General features: G+C 35.5%; 1 protein-coding gene across 4 annotated transcripts in view; it reads right to left on the bottom strand.

Moving 5' to 3' along the window:
* The window catches only part of l(2)gl (LLGL domain-containing protein l(2)gl), a 437,582-nt gene that overhangs the window by 384,655 nt on the left and 32,399 nt on the right, over positions 1 to 20,528 (bottom strand). For all 4 annotated transcript variants that reach the window (XM_090407678.1, XM_090407677.1, XM_090407680.1 and 1 more), the window contains exon 2: positions 15,464 to 15,556. In XM_090407678.1, the coding sequence (XP_090263804.1) occupies positions 15,464 to 15,547 (84 nt within the window). In that variant the 5' untranslated portion in view covers positions 15,548 to 15,556. The remainder of the gene's footprint in view (positions 1 to 15,463; positions 15,557 to 20,528) is intronic.

The following is a 20,528-nucleotide window of genomic DNA, read 5'->3' as shown; positions in this document are numbered from 1 at the left end:
ATAGTTTCAACATTTAGCTTTGAAATAATGCTGGATCTAATATCCGGTTGATTTTTATAACTAATTTTAATGTTTCCAATATTTCGTCTCAGTCACCGAGAGATCTTCAGGGATTACAAATAACTCTTGTAACACACACTCAAATACAACACAATACTAAGTGAAACGTGGGTAACTAAACTTCCATCTAGGTGGTGCACCCTCTACGGGCGTTTGTAGGTGGCCACCTAAAGCCGCACCATAAATCTGCTGATCTACCAAAGATCAGCTCCCTCCTCTCTCACTGCCCGAAGTATATAGCATATCCTGTTCATGCAAGCTGGCTTACTTCAGATGGACAGGCAGATCAGCAATCATCTGTTTAGAACACAAATCATACATCTGCAATCACGACTATGGTTAATCTGGCTTTGCAGACCGTGTTTTGGATACAACCCACAGGATCTCCTGGAGAAAAACCACAATGCTCCACCATAATAAATTCAAAAAAGACTGTTTTTAGAATCTGTGGCAGCACTCAGAAATCAACCAAATTTAAATAAATACTGTTGCATTAAACTTCCCAAAATTTGGGAAACGTTAATTATCAGAGATCCCACTTTACATCCTAGGCCACCCACAAACACCCATAGAGGGTATACTGCCCAGATAGGACTTTGTATAGAACATGGTATTGTGTTGTATTTGAGTGTATGTTACAGGAGTTACTTGTAATCCCTGAAGATGTCTCAGTCACCGATGAAATATTGGAAGCATTAAAACTAGTTTTTAATCCTTTCCTAATTCTGAAAATATTCCATTAAACTTCCAACATGATTACTTTATTCCAGAATTTGGTTTAATGGAATGAATACAACACAGAGAAATAATTAAACACAAGTTTAATAGTTCCTATATTCAGTATCTCTCATTGATACATCAGGAATACAATATTAAAATTGTGCTACCACACAAAACAATAAGTGCAAGAAGTGGGAGATCTTGCATCTGCCTTGAAGTAACTATAGAATCTTATGTATACCACAGTAAAAATTAAATTTATTATACAGATATTTCATCTTAGGTATTGTAAGATATTAGTTTATGCAGAGAAAGACCATAAAGAATTTGAATAAAGAAACAGTAGAGTGCATGCATTACATTGGAATCCCTCTATGTATATAGTTATGCATTCATAGGTTAAAAACTATTAGGCTGAAAATAAATATTAAATGATGAGTTAACAAAATTGAGATTACAAATTTATTTAATATGCTTAAAGATGACAATTTCCCACTTTAAGAATAGTAAGACTATTACAAATGAGGATAGGTTGAAGTAGGGCTTCAGCACTTTCTTTGTATAAATGTTTGTTTTTATATGTGGATCTATTGTAAAACAGCTTGGTGTTTTACCATTGGATTCTGTGGCTAGTGTTTTCAATCTCATGAGATTTGATGAACCAGATATGGTCCTGAGATTCAGAGATACATTTATTGACAGATCTATCTGTTTATGCTACTTGGCATATACCAAAGTACCATGTGCAACTTGTTTTACTACAGGTAAACAGGAGTGTACTGTATACTGTGACAGTACTACTTAAGTTTACATTACTAATCTTCTATCAACAATTTTCCTCCATATTAATCCTCTCACTTATCAGTAAGCAGATATTGTCACATCCTATGTTATTCTCTTCTAGGACACTTCTTAAAGAATCCTAAAGACATGAACTTTATTTCTTCAAGAGTAGAAGAACTTCTGCATAAAGCAAGCAGATATGATATCTCTAATTCTGATATATCACACTTTTATGTCACTTTCTTATAACATTATCCATATAGATGATAAATAAAAGCAAAGATAAGGTGCATCTTTGTCTTGCACCTGACTTGCCATCAAATCATCTTCCTGTGCTCCGTGCCATCATTCATGTTACACTTTAATGGAATAATTACAGCACAAAGAGAAATAATTAAACAACAAGTTCAATCTTCCTGCAGAGGTTTCTGTGGTTAAGAAGTGCAATATAATTATTCCGGTTTTGTGACCACATGTTTATTAAAGAAAAACTGCTTTAAAAACAGTTTTCTTTAATAAACTTGTAAACGTTTTAGTACTTGTAAACTTGACTTGTTTACAAGTACTAAAAACAACACCTGACAAGTTTCATTAGTCGTCAGACTAACATCTTTAGGGGTAAAGAGAACTAAAAGTTTAAAGCACAAACTACTAGAAATTACAAAAATTAGTTCATTTGTTGGTATTGTGAACATCTAAACAGTTCGTTAAAAAACCAAATAACAGATCTATACAACCATTAATGCATGTTGGTTAGAGACAATGCTATTTGTTGTCACATTCTGAAATTGGTAAATTTTTAATAAACAAAGACTAAACTTGATTTAAAATCAAACCTTGGTTTTTGTTGCATTGCGTAGGAATGTTAATCATATTTGCTGCCTCTTTGAATTTTCTTGTGAAACAATTCTTATCTATATAGGACATCTTTGTTCCATCCCAGAGTACATCATAACTGATAGGAGGTTTTGTGAAATACCAATCATGATTTATGTTCTCTCTTATTTTGAACATCCTTTTGCTGTTCGCTCATGCAGATTTCTCCCGATCTCCCCGTCTGGCCCACATAGCAGATACCACAGGAACAATGAATATTATAAACCACCGGTTTTTTTCATTGGGCAATGTGGAGATTTCGGAGGATGAAGAGATCTGGATATTTTTTCAAGTGACAGGAAAGTCACTTTTAATATTGTATTTGTAGAGAAGTTTGGCTAATTTATCTGTTACATTCTTGATATAAGGAAGGGTGACTGCATTCTTGAAATCTTGTTTATTTAAGTTTCTTGTAGGTGCTGTACTGAGAATTTTCTTAATTAACTTATTATTGAAACCATTCAGTTGTAGGATCTGTGTTAAGTATTGTATTTCTTCCTTCCATTTTTCTTCTGTACTGGGGATGTTGTATGCTGATGTTGTGCCCTTAAGGTTTTTATTAGGCCTATTTTTTGCTTGGAGTGGTGATGTGAAGTAGCATGTAGAAATCTTCCTGCGTTTGTTGGTTTTCTATAGATAGAAAACGATAATCTGTTTTATCTTCCATTTATTTCTATAAGGATGTCAAGGAAAGGAAGTTTTTTTATTTTCTTCTAGTTCCAGAGTAAACTTTATGTTAGGATGCAAGTTATTAAGATTGTCTTGAAATATAGTCAGTTCTAGTGCTGTTCCTGGCCAAATGATGAAGATATCATCCACATAGCAGAACCATATTTTTGGCTTTTTGTGCCAGTTTTGTAAAGCATTATTTTCAAAATTTTCCATGTAGAGGTTTTCTAGAGCTGGTGAGAGGGGTGAACCCATTGCTAGTCCTTTTTGTTCCCAGAGTTTGTCTTGGAAAAGGAAGAACATGTTTTTTATGCAATGTTTGTAGAGCTGTACAATGTCCGGTGAGAAGAGATTTTCTAGGATGTTTACTGTTTCATTTCTTGGAATCTTTGTGAAAAGGCTGACTACATCTAATCTCGCTAATATGTCTGAAGGATCTATGTGTATATCTTTTTTTTTTTCTATGAAGTCTGTGCTGTTCTTGATGAACGATGATGTTTTTCCTACATGTGGAACAATCAAGTGTTTTGTCAGATTTGAGAGAGGAGTGTCCCTTCCATCCACTATCAGTCATAGTGGTATAGCTTTTTTTTCTTTTTTTTTTTTTTTTTTTTTTTTTTTATGAATTTTAGAGACTCCATATATTCTAGGCACTAGTGGGTGTTTGGGATTGTAGATTTCTTTTGAGTTCCTCAAACCAATTTGGTATATTCTTGATAAGTTCATTGGTTTTGTTGCAAGTTCGCTAAGCGGGGTCTCTGAGGTATCGGAATCTACAAGAAGGCTTTTCATTTTGTTATTATAATCTTCTGAATTTAAAATCACTGTTGCATTGCCTTTGTCTGCTTTTATTATGACTATGTTTTTGTCTGATTTAAGTTTATTAAGGGCTGCGAATTCTGTTTTTTTGTCAGTGATTTGCAATTTAATGCTGCACTTTGAATGCAGATTAGATCTGCTATATCTCCTGGTACATTTCTTATTCCTTTTTCAATTTAGGCTATGAGATCAATTTTCGAGACTTGTCGTGGTGCTACAGCAAAATTAAAGCCTTTAATAGATTTGTTTCATCCCTCATTAGAACTCTGGAGGAGAGGTTAATTACTACTTTGGAATGATCTAGATGTTTCCTTTGTTTTTCTTTTAGAAGAGAACTGAATTTTTTTATTAGGTTGCATTTTTTCTTTTCGAAAACCATTGTGGCTTTATTGTATGTGATAATCTATATTTATTTCATAGTTCTGACGGCAGTGATGTGGCTAGTTCGTTATATACATATTATATGCATCCTGATTAATCTTGGACAATTCTGCTCCAGTAGCTGCAATTCTTTCTCGCAATATAGCTAATTCTGTTCTTTTGTATATTCTGGTGGCCTTATTGAAGTTAAATGAGCATTTAATTTTTATGAACTTGGGAAAAATTTCATTATCTCTGCAATGGATTAAAAATATCAAACGGTTGATAAAGTTCTGCTTTTTAATGCTTAATTTCTTAAATTGTGAAACTTTAGACCAATTAAACGCACCGCGAGTTTCTATATTCATGTTAGAGGTTTAATGGAATATTAACAGCACTGAGAAAGGATTAAAATTAATTTTAATACTTGCAATATTTCGTCTCAGGCACAGAGACATCTTCGGGGATTACAAAAACCGTCAACTCTGGTTATTTCTCTTGGAAGAACAAAATCTACAAACAGATAGAGGGAACTACCATGGGTTCTCCCCTCTCACCCCCTCTTGCCAATTATTACATGAAAAATTTTGAAAAACAAGCCATTGACTCTTCCCCTCTAAAACCTTCTATCTGGCTAAGATATGTAGATGATGTGTTCTCTATTTGGCCTCATGGCCCAGACACATTAGATTCCTTCCTCAGTCACCTCAATAAGCTACATCCAAGAATCCAGTTTACGATGGAAAAGGAAAATAACAATAGTTTACCCTTCCTAGACACCTTAGTAACATGCCTTCCTAATGGTAACCTTTCTTTCTCTGTATATAGAAAACCTACTCACACAGGCAGATACATTCACAAACTCTCCCACCACCACCCCTCCCAGCAATATGGCATTATTAAAACTCTGACCAATAGGGCCCACAATCTTTGTTCCAATAAAACTGTCCTTTTAACCGAACTCAAACACATACACAACACCTTTTCCAATGGCTATGATGACTACAAAATTAAAAAAAATAATCAAGTCCTTCCCCATTCCCCGACCATCTCTTCAGAAGGACTTCAGAAATGCCATCACCATTCCTTACATCTGTGACACTTCAGAATAAATAGCCAGATCATTAAAAAAGTACAACCTCCATACAGCTTTTAAGCCCCACCATAAACTTGCTACCCTTATCCGTTCCACTAAAGACCAGCTCCCTCCTCTTCCAGTGCCTGGTGTATATAGAGTACCTTGTTCCTATAAACTTGCCTACTTCGGACAAACAGGCAGGTCAGCATCCATCCAGTTAGAAGAACACAGTTCTCACATCTGCAAACACGATTATGGTCAATCTGGCCTTGCAGACCATATTTTGGATACATCCCACAGGATCTCCTGGAAAAAAACTACCATGCTCCACCATAGTAAATTCAAAAAAGAAAGACTATTCTTTGAATCTGCATCTGCACTCAGGAATCAACCTCAAATACAGTTGCATTAAACTTCCCAAAATTTGGGAAACTTTAATTATCAGAGATCCCTCTTTACATCCCAGGCCACCTGCAAATGCCCGAGAGGGCACACCACCTGGATAGGACTTTAGTTTCACTTTGTATTATATTTGTGTGCGTCTTGTTACAAAATGTTTTTGTAATCCCCGAAGATGTCTCTGTGATGGAGATGAAATATTGGAAGTATTAAAATTAGTTTTAATCCTTTCTCAGTGCTGTTAATATTCCATTAAACCTCTAACATGAATTCTTCACATCACTTAAACCTCAACACACGAGTTTCTATATTCCTGCAGAGGTTTCTGTGGCTAAGAAGTTCAATATAATTATTCCAGTTTTGTGACCACATGTTTGTTAAAGAAAACTGTTTTTAAAACTAAACAAGTACTAAAAACAACACCTGCCAAGTTCTATTAGTCGTCAGACTAACATCTTCAGGGGTAAAGAAAACTAAAAGTTTAAAGCACAAACTACTAGAAATTACAAAAATTAATTCATTTGTTGGTATTGTGAAAATCTAAACAGTTCGTTAAAAAACCGAATAACAGATCTATATAACCGTTAATGCATGTTAGTTGGAGACAATGCTATTTGTTGTTGCATTCTGTGGTTCACACTCACTCTGTCCAAGGTCTGAAATTGGTAAATTTTTAATAAACTATGACCAAACTTGATTTAAAATCAAACCTTGGTTTTATTTTAAATCAAAGTGCCCAGAATATATTGAGTCCCTAAAATTCATAAAAAAGATATACCACTAAGACCAATAGTAGATGGACGGGACTCTCCTACCTCAAATCTGGCAAAACACCTTACAAACTTGATTTTACCACACATAAGGAAAATACTATCATTCATTAAGAACAGTGCAGACTTCATAGAAAAAGTAAAAGATATACACATAGGCCCTTCAGACATATTAGCGAGTTTAGATGTAGTCAGCCTTTTCACAAAGATTCTAAGAAATGAAACAGTAAACATCCTAAAAAATCTCTTCCCACCGGATATTGTACAGTTCTACAAACATTGTATAAAAACACGTTCTTCCTTGACCAAGACAAACTCTGGGAACAAGAAGAAGGACTAACAATAGTTTCACTCATCGCACCAGCTCTACCAAACCTCTAGATGGAAAATTTTAAAAATAATGCTTTACAAAACTGACACAAAAAAATAAAAATATGGCTCCACTATCTTCATCATTTGGCCTAGAACTAACTACATTTCAAGACAATCTTAATAACTTACATCCTAACATAAAATTCATTCTGGAACTAGAAGAAAATAAACTTCCTTTCCTAGACATCCTTATAAAAATAAATGAAAGAAAAAAACATTATCGTTCTCCATCTATAGAAAACCAACAAACACAGGAAGATTTCTGCATGATACTTCACATCACCACAGTTCACTTCCAAAAACTGCTCAAATTAAAAAACTTCTTTACATATTTTTATTATTACCCCAAGACCTCATGGAGTCAAAGATTCATCTGGGAGGTCCTTTTATCACACACACACATCATATCATACTGTGTCTTAAACACACTCAAGCTCCTTGCAGACACTACACTCTCAGGCAAGGCATTCCAATCATTCACAACTCTGTACGAAAAAAACCTGCCTCTCACTCCCCTACTCACACCCTCTTTATACAGTTTCCAGGGATGACCTCTGGTTCTCTCCTGATCTCCCACTATTCTCTATAGAACTTTTCCACCATCATCATCATCATCAAATTCCTGCCATGTACCCTCAAGGGGTGTACAGGATATGACAGTACTACATGAAAAAATTACATCATTACTAACTTCCTATCTACAATTTTCCTCCAAATCAGTCTGTTACTTGTCAAGACTCCAACATTATCAGATCTTATATTTCTATCGTCTAAGGCACTTTGTACCGTATCAATCCACCTATATCTTGGTCTTCCTCTGGGTCGTTTTCCTGCCAACCTGGCAGAGAACACTTGTTTTGCTAATCTTTCCTCTCCCATTCTATTTACGTGACCATACCATCTGAGATTAGCTCTGCTAACGCATTCCTGGATGCTGACAATGTCAAGTTCTTTCCTAATATCCTCATTTTTAATATGATATTGCCATTGATGCCATCTGTTCACGCCTCTAATCTTTCTCAGGACTCTCATATCTGCGGTCTCTAGTCTTTGGTCAAGTGTTTTACTTCTGACCCAGCTCTCAGATCCATAAGTTAAAATTGGTTTGAACACAGTTTTGTATACAGCTAATTTAGTGTTCCGACTAATTTCTTACCACTGATCTTATAACAACCCCTTACCAACTTGTAGGTCTATCATATCTCCCCTCTTTCTCCTCTCCACCAGACTCTGCAAATTACATCTTCTCAATCTTTCCTCATACTCAACATTCCAGAGGTCAGAAACTATCTTAGTCAGTCGCCTTTGGACCCTTTCCAACATCTCTTCATCCTTCTGAAAATCCGGTGACCAAATCTGGGCACAATAGTCCATGTGTGGCCTAATCAAAGCCTTATACAATGGAACAAGAATCTCCCTACTTCTACACGTCAGTGTCCTCCTCATCATTCCCAGAAGTCTTTGTGTTGTCTTCACAATTTTGGCGATGTGTCCCCTAAATTTTAGATCCTTATCCACCATCACTCCCAGATCCCTTATTTCCTCTACTTCCAACAATATATTCTCACCAAGCATAAATTCTGCATCCCATCTTTGTTTTCCAAATTTTAAAACCTTACATTTTGCAACATTGAACTCACATCCCCATTTGCTTGCCCAATCACTCAATTTATTCAAGTCTTCTTGCAAGACCACAACATCTTCACTACTCTTTATGGTTCGTCCCAACTTTGCATCATCTGCAAACAACTGAATATCTCCATCCAAATCTTTGCCAATATCATTAATATACAAGTTAAACAGTAATGGCCCTAAAACAGACCCCTGAGGCACTCCACTAGTGACTTTCCTTTTCCTGGATATCGCACTCCCATACACAACTTGTTGATACCTATCAGATAGCCAGTCTCCAATTCAATGTACTAATCTAATATCCAACCCCATCTACTCTAGTTTGACTGTCAACTTATCATGAGGTACTCTATCAAAAACCTTTGCAAAATCCAAGTATATTACTGTGTATCCTTCTCCTCTGTCCAAGGAAGCAGTCACTTTATTCACAAAATTAATATTTGTCTATATTAATTTTTATCCTGCTTAACCTCCCAACAGACCAAAGTGGTATTTTGCTTTTTAATATGTAATTACTCTTCCAATATCATTAATTACTAAAATGCAATTGTAGATTCAATAGCAGAATAACTAATGGAGTATCTTAGTGTCACCTGACTTAAAGTATACTGTTTTACTTGGAATTTCCTCCACTGTCCTTTAATATTTTAACTTCCTGTTGCTCAATTTATTTCTTGTCTGTTCTTAGAGAAAAACAAATTTCACATGCATAAAATTAAATAATCTATTCCGAAATACAAGAGATCAGTCTTAGCAATGAACTTAATTAATAATGGTCAATTTGCAGTCATATTTTTTAAACCACTGCAATGGAAAAAGAAAATTTCTTTCGGTTTTTACTGACAATTCATAAATTATTTTCACACTATTTTCAAACACTAACATTGAAATAATTAAGCTAAATTTCAATAAATGTTTATTTGAAAAAAAAATTTTTTTTTCCTTTCATTCCAAAATACAATTAAATGGATTATCACACTTCAGTTTTAGAAACAGAATTTCTGTATTTCATCATCAAATTCCTGAAATCTACAGAAATCATCTGTAGCTGAAAAACTGCTACAGATGACTTCTTTAGATATATATATATATTTTTTTTTGTAGGATCCTCATTCTAGTAACATCCACTGTAGATATGTTCCACATATTTTCATAACCTATCCTATACAGATTGCTTTCAAGATTTATTAATGGGGGAAATGGACAAGCAAATTTATATATGGCTAATAGTCCCACAGAAGGTTCTCCTAAGAAAGAAGAAGAATTTTCCCGAGTCATTAGAGCAGGCAGCTGACATAAAAATGGAAAAGTGATCCTTTTTGGAGAACTAAATACCATACAGATTAGTCATTATTAACACCATGCTCCAAGATAAATATGTGCACAAGTTCATATGAAGAAAAGCCTCATTGATTATATCATTGTTGATAGTGATATCTTCAGGCAGGAACAGGATACAAGAATGTACTGAAGAGTTGAAATTGGAAGTGATTATCACTTAGTTCTAAGTAGGATAAAAAATGAATATCGCATTGAAAAGAACAGCACATAAGAAAGCTTTAAAAATAATTAAAGCTGAGCAGCTTTTACGGGTAAACTGCAAACTCAACTATGCAAATATTATTGAAGCAAAAATGAAATAGTTTGAAAACAAGAACTAAATCTTGGATTCTCAGTGGCAAACTCTGAGGAAACTATTGATTGCAGCTGGGGAGGTAAATGGTGAAGTTGTCTACAAGAATAGAAAAGTAAGAACATCATGCTAGACCCTGGAAAAAAAAGGAACCTTATGAAAACCCCCTAGCAAATAAGTCAGCAGATGCCTCAAAAGAATAAAGAAAAATAGAAGAGAACTAAGCTATGTGTAAAAGTAGCTAAACAAAAGTCATAGGAAGACTTCAATAAGAAGGTAGAAGATAAATATCAAGCAGGGCAAAATGTTCGGGAAGTAACTAAAAAAAAAGCTTACAAAACAAAAGGAAAGAGTGCTATAAAAGGAATCAAAGATGATAAAGGCAACATGAAACTGAAGATAAAGATATCCTAGAGTAGTTACTTGGAAAGACTTAAAGGAAACAAGCAGCGATAGAACATTAGTACAAAATTTCCAAAAGGAATGAAAACAAGAGTACGTATTAATACTTGAAGTAGAAAAGCCATCAAAAACTTGAAAAGGCAGTTGGAGCAGATGGCATGCAACCAGAAATGTTTAAATACAGAGGTATAATAGTTTTGCAGTGGCCACTACATAATTCAGAGGACCAGGTCAGAAGGTCGAATTCTAGAAGATTGTAGTAGAGCTATCGTAGTTACCATCCCTAAAAAAGAAATAAAGATAAATGCAAGAATTCCAGAGGAGTTTCTCTACTAAGTGTTGCAAGCAAGACTTATACAAGCATTCTTGAAAACAAGTTGAGAGAAAAATTGTGGAAGAAAAATGGGAAGAAGAACAAGCTGGATTCAGGCCAAATAGAGACCATCAGGATCAGATGTTCCCTTCACGACAAATAACTAAAAAATCATGGGAATATGACAAAGATGTATACTTAAATTTTGTAGATCTGAAAATGGCATATGGCAAGGTGAAAAAAAAAAAAAAAAAAAACAGCTTTTCAAAGCACTACAGTTATATGGAGTAAAAGGAACATTATATGGAGCAACGGAATCAATTTATATTTAAATGGCAAATCAGTGGTTAGAACTGATGAAAATACCGAAGTTTTTTTTTTTTAAATATAAAATCAGGGATAAAACAATATGCACGTTATCTCCACTCTTATTCAGCATCTACATGGATTGCATTATGAAACAAAGTGGCAGTAAACCTGATGTTAGAATCTGGAGGTATCACACTTAGCTCTTTGCTTTATGCAGATGATGTACTCCTAAATACATCCTTAGTGCATGCCTCTAGAATTCTCTAACTAAATTAAATAACAGCTGTAACAAATCTGGCATGAAAATTAACAATAAAGAGACCAAAACTATGAAATTAGGCATGAACACAGAAAAACTTCAGGTGCATTCTCAATGTTGAACCTACAGAACAAGTAAAATATTTGACTATTTAGGCACAGTTTTAAGTGAAGATGGCAAATTAAATTTGGAAATAACAGAATAAGCAAAACTGGTGTGGTGAGGAGCCAGTTGAATAAGTTTATATGAAATAAAAGAGAAATTAGCCAAAATACCAAACTAGCAGTATACAAGACTCTCTTCTAACCAGTTTTAAGTTATGGATCTGAAATGGGTTGGAAATTAAGCTCCCAACTGATCAAAGACTAGTGACCACAGATGAGAGTTCTGACAAAAATTATGACAGCAATGGCAAAATCATATTTGAAATGAAGATATCAGAAAGAAACTTGGCATTGTTAGCAAAACAGGTGTTTAATATTGAGATGACAAGAAAGAGACTAAGAAGAAGATTAAGATATAGGTGGATTGAATCAGCCAGAAGTGCCTTAGAAGAACAAAATAATATTAATTATGATAAAAGGACTAGAAATATAAAAATATATTGTGTACATTTAGTTTACATTTCTATTTAAAATTACAGCTATATTGCATATACTGTAAGAAACCATACTTTTGTGCTGCTTAGTAACACTGGCTTAGACACATGAATGCGATGAAATCCAGTTAAGGTTCTCTTGAATGTGAAGGATTATCAACTCTTAATGGGAATAATTGGTGGCTAGCTAGCACTTTTTATCCATGTTTCTCCAAACTCTGGCATATGCTTCACATCTGCATTTTGGTAGATATAAATCTATGTCAAAGCCAGTAAGGAGGTTAAAATTAAGTGCTGATCATGTCCAATTTCAAATCCCCTAAAACACACTTATATCGTGAACCAGCATGAATATAACGCTCAATAATAACAGCCACCAAGCCTTTACTTTTTCTTGTGTTTTCTCTCCATATAAATTTGATTTGTACATATTTTTATGTTGAAACATGGAGTTGGTGATGACTAATCCATATCCTGAATAGAAATCCAAAAGTCAATAACCATCATTGGCTTTGCTCTTTTCTCCAAATTTTCCCAAAACATTTCTATATCTAGTATTTATTTTCTTTGTTGCTGTTTATATCTCCAAACAAGACCAACATTTCTTTTTCTTTACATCAGTTGCCTTCTGGAATGAATTGAAATATTCCTAAACTTCTTCCTAAGAACCTTCTGTGGGACCATATGCACAAATAAGTTTCAAGGTCCAACTGCTTATTGCAAAATCTGCCAGAATAGCCATTTGAAATGCCTACCAATGAAGAAGTTTATCTTCTTGCTCAGTGATGAAATGTTCTTTGTTCTACTGTTCTTTCCTGATCAGTATTGCTCAAATATAATATCTTATATTTATTACTTAGCAGGATCTCTTGTGTTTTAGTCTTCTTTGTCCAGTGCAATCAGTTGTGTCCACAAGGTACTACTTGAGTTCAGCCAGATCAACTTCTTTCCATTGATGCTTTTTATGCTGATAGTGCATAGAGATGTGTTTGCTAGTAGCTAACATCCAATTCTCATTTCGTAATGCATCTCATTAGTAGCATCTACCTGGATACTGAAAAATGAAGATAGCTGGCAGTTCGGGATTTAGCCACCCAAACTGTATTCTTATTAGCTTAAACCAATACAAAATGATGGTACAACATGATAGAATTTTGTGTTTGCTGGAGAGATTGCCCAGTTAAACAAACCCTCTCCCAGGGAATGAGGGCAAACAGTGAAAAGTCAGCTACTGGAACAAACTCAAACATTAGGGTTTTACTTAAGTAGTACAGCTTTAAGGCAGCTAAGACATGGGCTGCAGCAGTGAAGTGGTACTGGGTGCACATGTAGTCTAATGTTCAAGGGTGGCCAAGCAAAATTGTCCATAAGGAGTAAGATTTTCAAAGGGATGTTCTTCTCCTTACAATAGCCTTTCACCTCTGGTACAAAACAACTGTTAAACCATTCTTTGTAAAAAGTGCTGCAGTTACCCATGATTTCACATTAGACCTCCAATGCACTGGAAGTCTAGTTTTAAAATGGTTTTTCAAAACTTGGAAGTTTTCTGAACAGTAAATTAACATAGGCTTTAGTTTTAGAAAAAGGTACCAGAAGCACTGGCACTTAAAAGAAGGATTAGCCTACCAGCAAAGGTTGGTCAATTGGTAGAGCCTCTGCTACTAATGGCTCACGCAAAACGTTAAGCAAGTTTGAGTGTGGTTAGTAGTTGGAAGGGACTCAATCGTTCGATGCTGTTGGCACACTCTCCCTCAATGAGTCTTTGGACTCCCTGGCAATGTCACATAATAATAATATTTAGCTGGCTTGAAGCCTAACATAGCATGCTTTTCTCTTCTTGCAATGAATGTTCTTGATGGCATTTTTCCAGTACAGCCTCACTTCATCTGCATTAACAGTTTGATCTTTTGTATGTAAATTTTTCTGCAGAGACAGTATCTGCAGCCATTGCCTTTCCTTGCACATTGAAGTTATGTAGGTTTAACCTCTTCTTGAACCTATCGAACCATCTACAGCTTGCTCTAAATTCAGCATCTTGCTTCACCTTTCTTAGCCTTCATATCATTGAAAAGGCTTTGGACTTTAATTTTGAATAATGATCTGATTTAAGGAAGCATGGAGCCCAGGTTGATCATCTATCAAGACTGTTGAACAGTTTCTCCATATCAGCAACAAAGTTATCCCTTTTCTAATTAAAATCCACTTTTAACTTCAGAAGAATTTTTTGCTTGTTTTTAATTATAGTGTTAACAGTAGTGGGAAGGAAGCCTGGTATTCAGCCTATCTCAGGCTGCGATACACCATCATCACTAAGTTTATTTAAAACTAAAGTTATGAATCTAATGGAATAGCCTTACGACTTTTCATTTCACTTTTATCTGCCATTATATTAAGTTTAATCATAACAAAAACAGTAGAATGAAAGTTAAAAACAGTTTAATATTCACACAATCGCAAAACAACACAAAAATGTGTGACATAAGTCATGTCTGATGACACACTGATCATAGCAATACAGCAACATTTTTCACAGATAACTTTGGAGTAAGCGGCAATTCAAAAATTGTCTATAAGTGCAAAGTGCCTTAAGTTGGGATATGCCTGTATTCCAAATTTTGTCAAAAAATAGCTTAACTATACCACCTGTGTAGTATCTGAGTGCCTGAGGAGGAAGTAACAACCTTCCCACTCTTTATTTCCACCTGAATTTCTCAGGATCGCCTTATGCTACTTAAGAAATAATTGAGATTTGAGAATGGATATTCCTCATGCCACCATTTCAGTTCAATTAGGTTGAATTTTGCAGAACTCTTAGCAATGGACGAAACAATTACTTCTACAAAAGGAAGCAACCCTACTATCCCCACTACACACAGTTCCCTCCCCTTTCATTTTACAGGGCCTCAAGCAATATCAGAAACAGCTATGTTCCTGAATTTAACCGAACTAGTTAAACAATGCAATGTGAAGCTGTTTGGAGAGATGTCAAACAACACTTTGAAAATGGCTAAAAAAAGATGCCCCTCTCCAACCTTGAAGTGTTTTTTTTTTTTAACTTAAGCTTTTAAGATCTGAAACGTGACATCTATGTTCTCTTGAATATTAGTTGGATGAAAGAGACAGCCTAATAAAATTCAACTGAGAACAAGAGTTACAGCAGGTCAAATTCCAGCCATACCAATTCTTGTAAGAATAGTCAGTGACTGAATATGGTATGTGGCCAAGAATCACCGTTAGGGCTGTCATTTTGATACTGATAATTGTGTTCGAACATACCATATTTTGACATGAAAATAGAATGAAAGATATAGCTGAGCATCAATATAAAATAAATTGATTTGATGTACCTTTAGATAAAATAGAACTTTTCAAAGCTTAACATTATATTAGAAAAGAAAGCTTCACTCTTACCTTATTAAATTCAAATAATTCTTTCTGTAACTTCTGCCTTTCAGCACTAGTGTGAACAGACTTCCTACTTATAAATTTAAACATTCTTGAAACCTAAAACAAAAAATATTTTAATCAGCATCATCAGGTATCTTGAGATATTTCATTAGTTACTTTGCACATCACGAGAATTTAAGAATCCTTGTAAATTTAAGAATCTACAAGATGACAGCATTGAAAAATGAAATTAAATCTTAGTTCAACAATTTAGCATTTCTTATTGAACATACGATATTTCTCATCGATGACTCTTAATGATATAGTGTCCGCGCAGTTAGCCTAGTGGCTGTGTGCTTCGCAACCATATGACTGGGGAAGGAGTGTCCCAGGTTCGATTCCCGTCGAAGATGCGAGGAATTTGAGGATCTTCTTCAGCTATAGCCAAGTTAATCGGTCTTTGGCAGGGACAGTAGAGTTTTTCCTGCCAGTTTATCTGGCGTTTTTCATCCTGCAAGCAGGCAAACCGGCCCCATGAACACACCCGGATCTACAGCCATAAATACTTACCCCCCCCCCCCCCACAAGGAGGCTCAACTCGCTCCAATAGGGACGGGAAAAAGGGAGGAAACTCCATACGAATAAATAAATAAATGATATAGTATAATTTTTTAAAAAAACAGCTTCACATATATAAGAGAAAACTAAATAGAATTTAGTACTCCTATATATTGTCACTCAATATGTCATGAGCTTCATTCAGGAAGAACTGATAACATTTAAACTCTGAATACAAGAACAAGTCATACAGCATGCGTATAATATGACATACCTCAGTTGCAGCTGTACAGTAGGATGAAACAATATTAGAGTTCAGAGACGTGGATATAGATGCATAATTAATAAAAAAATTTATAAAATTAACAAATCACTTCCAAAGACTTTTATACAGGATGGCCATAAAATAACTTTCCCTCTTTGGAGGTATCTGTAGCTAAAACAGAACGAGACCAAATTTTATATCGAGACTTTTGAAGGCATGGGGAGATGATTTCCACGAAAAAAAAAAAGATTTAATACCAAAAGTCGCCAATAGGGGAAATTTTGGCACTGGCAGAGTCAAAAGCAGTCAAATATTTGCAGTAAAGGCAGGTAAAAAGGATTATGCAAATTATGTTGTGGTGCATACGTGACAGCAGCGCCACCAATTCCACTTAAAAAGAGATTGGGAACGTTCAGACAGTTCTTCGAATGACTGTCGGGTTATCAGTTAGTTCTTTCCAACAGCATGGCCGCCTCAATCCCTGGACATCACTCCATGTGACTTTTGGCTGTGGGGGTATCCGAAATTCGTTGTATGTTGGTGGCATTCCCAACTTGCATGTCTTAAAAGAGAACATAAAAACGGGCTGTTATGAATATCCAATCCTTATGCTCAGCTGTAGAGCATGTCGCACACCGGATGCAATTTGTTCTACACAAGAAAGGTCAGCACATTGAAAATCGTGTATGTGGTCCAGGGGACCCTGATTCTGATGAATAAAACATTATTTCCTGTGAGTTCAATCACTACATTAATTTCTGTGTCTTTCACAAGTTGTTGTTGTTTTAGTTGAATTATTATTATTATCATCATCATTGTAACAGGCCACATATCCAGCTGGAATGAGTGATGCGGCTATTGCTTACACCGTCGAAATGTTATTATTCCATTTTTCAGCTTGTTTTCAGCTCTGCCAGTGCCAAAATTTCCCCTATTGGCGATTTTTGGTACTAAATATTTTTTCTGCGGAAATAATCTCCCCATGCCTTCAGAAGTATCGATATAAAATTTGGTCTCATTCCGTTTATTGGTTTTAGCTACAGATACCTCCAAAGAGAGAAATTTATTTTATGACCACCCTGTATTATGAGACTATTAAATCTTACTCTGCTCATCATATTTATCAAAGAGCTAGCAAGGTGCTATTGCCAAAATGGATACATTATGTTAATAAGCTCTTCTTTTCTAAGAAAATTACTGAACTTATGCTACAGTAACAAATAATGCTACAGAATAATTTGAAGCCTTTGAAGAACATTTTGAATTAATCTGTAGAATTTCTTTTTCCTCAACCAGATGTGCTTAATTAAACTATAAACAGAAGTTTATTTATAAGTACGAATTATTAAACCAAAGAAGCCATCAGTTCATTCAACAACCACCACTCGCTTCTATCCATGAAAAGAGGGTCATAAATCTAACTATCCTTTTACCAATAATAAAGAGTATTGTCAAAAGGTCCAGATTTTGCTGTACACCTCATTTAGACTTTATAGAATGTGAAGGACATTAGGGAATTATGTACAGATGACACTAACAAGCTAAGGTTTGAGATTCACAGATTTTGTATAAAGATAAGCCTCCTCTTCTGAATATTTCTTTACCAGAGGTTTTTTTTTTTCTTCTTTAACTTACACACAAGAGGTACAAGAACCTATAGCACATCTGTGTCATATGAGATGCAGATAAGGGTTGAGAAAGAAGAAACTTATTGACATTCTTCTTCAAGAGTTGTAGGTTGTTGAGAAATACATAATGAGGAAGTTCTAGAGGACAGATGTAGATGGAATAAATGAGGAAGAGAAGAAGCATGTTTGGCGAGTTTGCACAAAGTTGTACTATAAAAAGGAATTGAGAGCAGCTGCTCTTGTTTTAACAGGCCTAACAGCAAGTGGAGGAATGATGTTTGCCAATTCACTGGAACAGGGACCACTGAAGAACCTGTAGAAAGAGACAAAGCTAAAACATGTTTATGAGAGAAAGAAGTTGAAGTGAGTCTGTCAGTGAAAGGGTCATCCATGAGCCAAATTTCTCTCTTCTGGACAGCATCAGGAATTTTAAAGAGGTTTTAGGTGTAACACCCCAAATGTGTGTACAATAGTTTAAGGATGGGTGGATTTACAGTTTACATAGGGTTCATAACTTGGTGGGTATAAAATAGTTTCTCGAGCAGAAACGAATGTCTAGTATTTTTAGAAGCTGAGAAAGCCATTGATGTGATGTGTTTATGCCAAGAAAGGTCGGAGGTAAATGTTAGTCCAAGGAAAGATAGTTCATCCTGTCTGAAGATGAGCTGAGATCCCTTTTGCGAGAGAAAAGGCAGGACTGAATTTTGGTGGCATTGAAGGTGACCAGGTTATCCTTACCTTACTGAAGGATAGTATGGAGATTAATGCAAAGGAGAAGTGTGAATGAAATGGTTTGTCAAAGGAATAAGATGAGTGAAGAGTGCTATCATTGGCAAAGCTATGGATAGGATTTGTAGTGATTGAGAGCAGGTCGTTTATGTATAAGAGAAAAAGGGTAGGTGAGAGAATGAATGGAGCCTGAGGTACTCATGCCTTGGTGGCAAAGCTCGAGGAGAGGGTGCCGTCCACCATGACATGCAGTGAATGACTAGAGAAAGCTGGCTGGTTCTCCAGTTACAGAGGATGGCAGGTAGGCTGAAGGAAGGCAGTTTGCAAAGCAGACCTTGATGCCAAACACAATTAAAAGCCTGGAAATCGTTAAGAGCAACAGTACACATTTCTCCAAACCTTTCCATGGCATGTATACAGTGGTGGGTGATGTAGGCTAAAATATCAGCAGTGGATCTGGATTGGGGAAATCCATACTGCTCGTCACCGATTGACTGACGAGCTTCTAGGTAGTGAAAAAATTCAGCATTGACAACTTTCTCCATTAATTTTGGAGAGGAATTAGGTAATGTCAATTAGTAGTTGAACAATAGGCTTTTGTCTCCTTTTTTTGGAATGGGTTTGAGATGTGCTTTGGTATCAGCTAAGCACAAAAGATCGAAGAGATAATAGATGTTAGCTCTGGAGCACAATGTTTGAGTACAATAGGAGAGATGCCATCTGGACCACACAACTTTGTAGTGTTCAGGTTAACATCCTTATGTCTGTCTGCAAACAGCCACAGGAGGCATATGGTGGTCAGTTCCTCATATGGAAGGAGGTGATTTGCCTTCGTCATCGATCCAGGAGGTAGAAGAAAAACAGCAACTAAAACGTCAGTTTTTTTCCTTCAGATGCTGTAACAATAGTGCCATCTGGATGGGAGAGGGGTGAGAGCACAGGTGAGCAGAAGTTGCATCCAATAGCTTTTGTGAGGGAGCAGAAGACCAGAGACAAGATTTCTGCTAGTGGCTTTTATGAAGTTAGATTTGCTAATAGCCAGTTAACATTTATTGTGTGTTGCCACACAGACCGAGTATAAAGCTTGGGTTCTTGATGCAAGTCACCTGCAGTAAGCTTAGATTTTTCCTTCAATATATATATATCTTCTATTGAAGCAGAGCTTAAAAGTGGATTAGCATTTTGGATGAAATAAAGGACGAATGTCTTTATGCTAGCGAGGATGATTTCTGCAGCTCGCTTAGGGCAGGTGAAGTAATAGTAAAAGAAATAGTCATGCCATGGGAAAGAATAGTAGTTCTGGAGATCATAGCACTCTGTACCTTTATAGGTACCTGTGACATAACTATAAATAATAAATTACACGATAACCACAGTAATTAACTTTAATGAAATAAAGGTACAAATATTTCGTACTGAAATTAACAGTACATCATCAGTGTAAAACAGTTCAAAGGAATGGAATACAAAGTACATAACAGTCGGTGCATTACCAGATTAAATTTGTTGCCGTGTGCTAGAAATTAATATTAATAAAATATTTAATAATTCTTAAGAACTAGTTCTTTGATGGTTACATAAGATAAGAATCTCCCAAACTTTTGGGAGAGAGGGAGAGAGAGAGAGACAATAATTTCGATTCAAATTTGGCCGACGTAAAAGGGATTCGCAATTCAGAATTTTGAAGTAGTATTATTTCATTCCCACATACTTTCCTATCCACAAAATTTCTCACTTGTTGCCATCTACAAAAGACAAACTAGCACCTCTATCATTAGCTGGCATTTACCACATACCATGTGAATGTAATTTAACATACTTTGGACAAACAGGCTTCTGGGGGAAAAAGAATGAAGGAACATCAGTATTATATCGAATACATAAAACCTCAAAAGTCTGGTCCACAACA

The sequence above is a fragment of the Typopeltis vanoorti genome, chromosome 17 (assembly GCF_054136105.1).
Source record: "Typopeltis vanoorti isolate ZY-2024b chromosome 17, IOZ_Tvanoo_1.0, whole genome shotgun sequence".
Taxonomy (NCBI): domain Eukaryota; kingdom Metazoa; phylum Arthropoda; class Arachnida; order Uropygi; family Thelyphonidae; genus Typopeltis; species Typopeltis vanoorti.
This window is presented reverse-complemented; position numbering and strand designations above follow the sequence as displayed.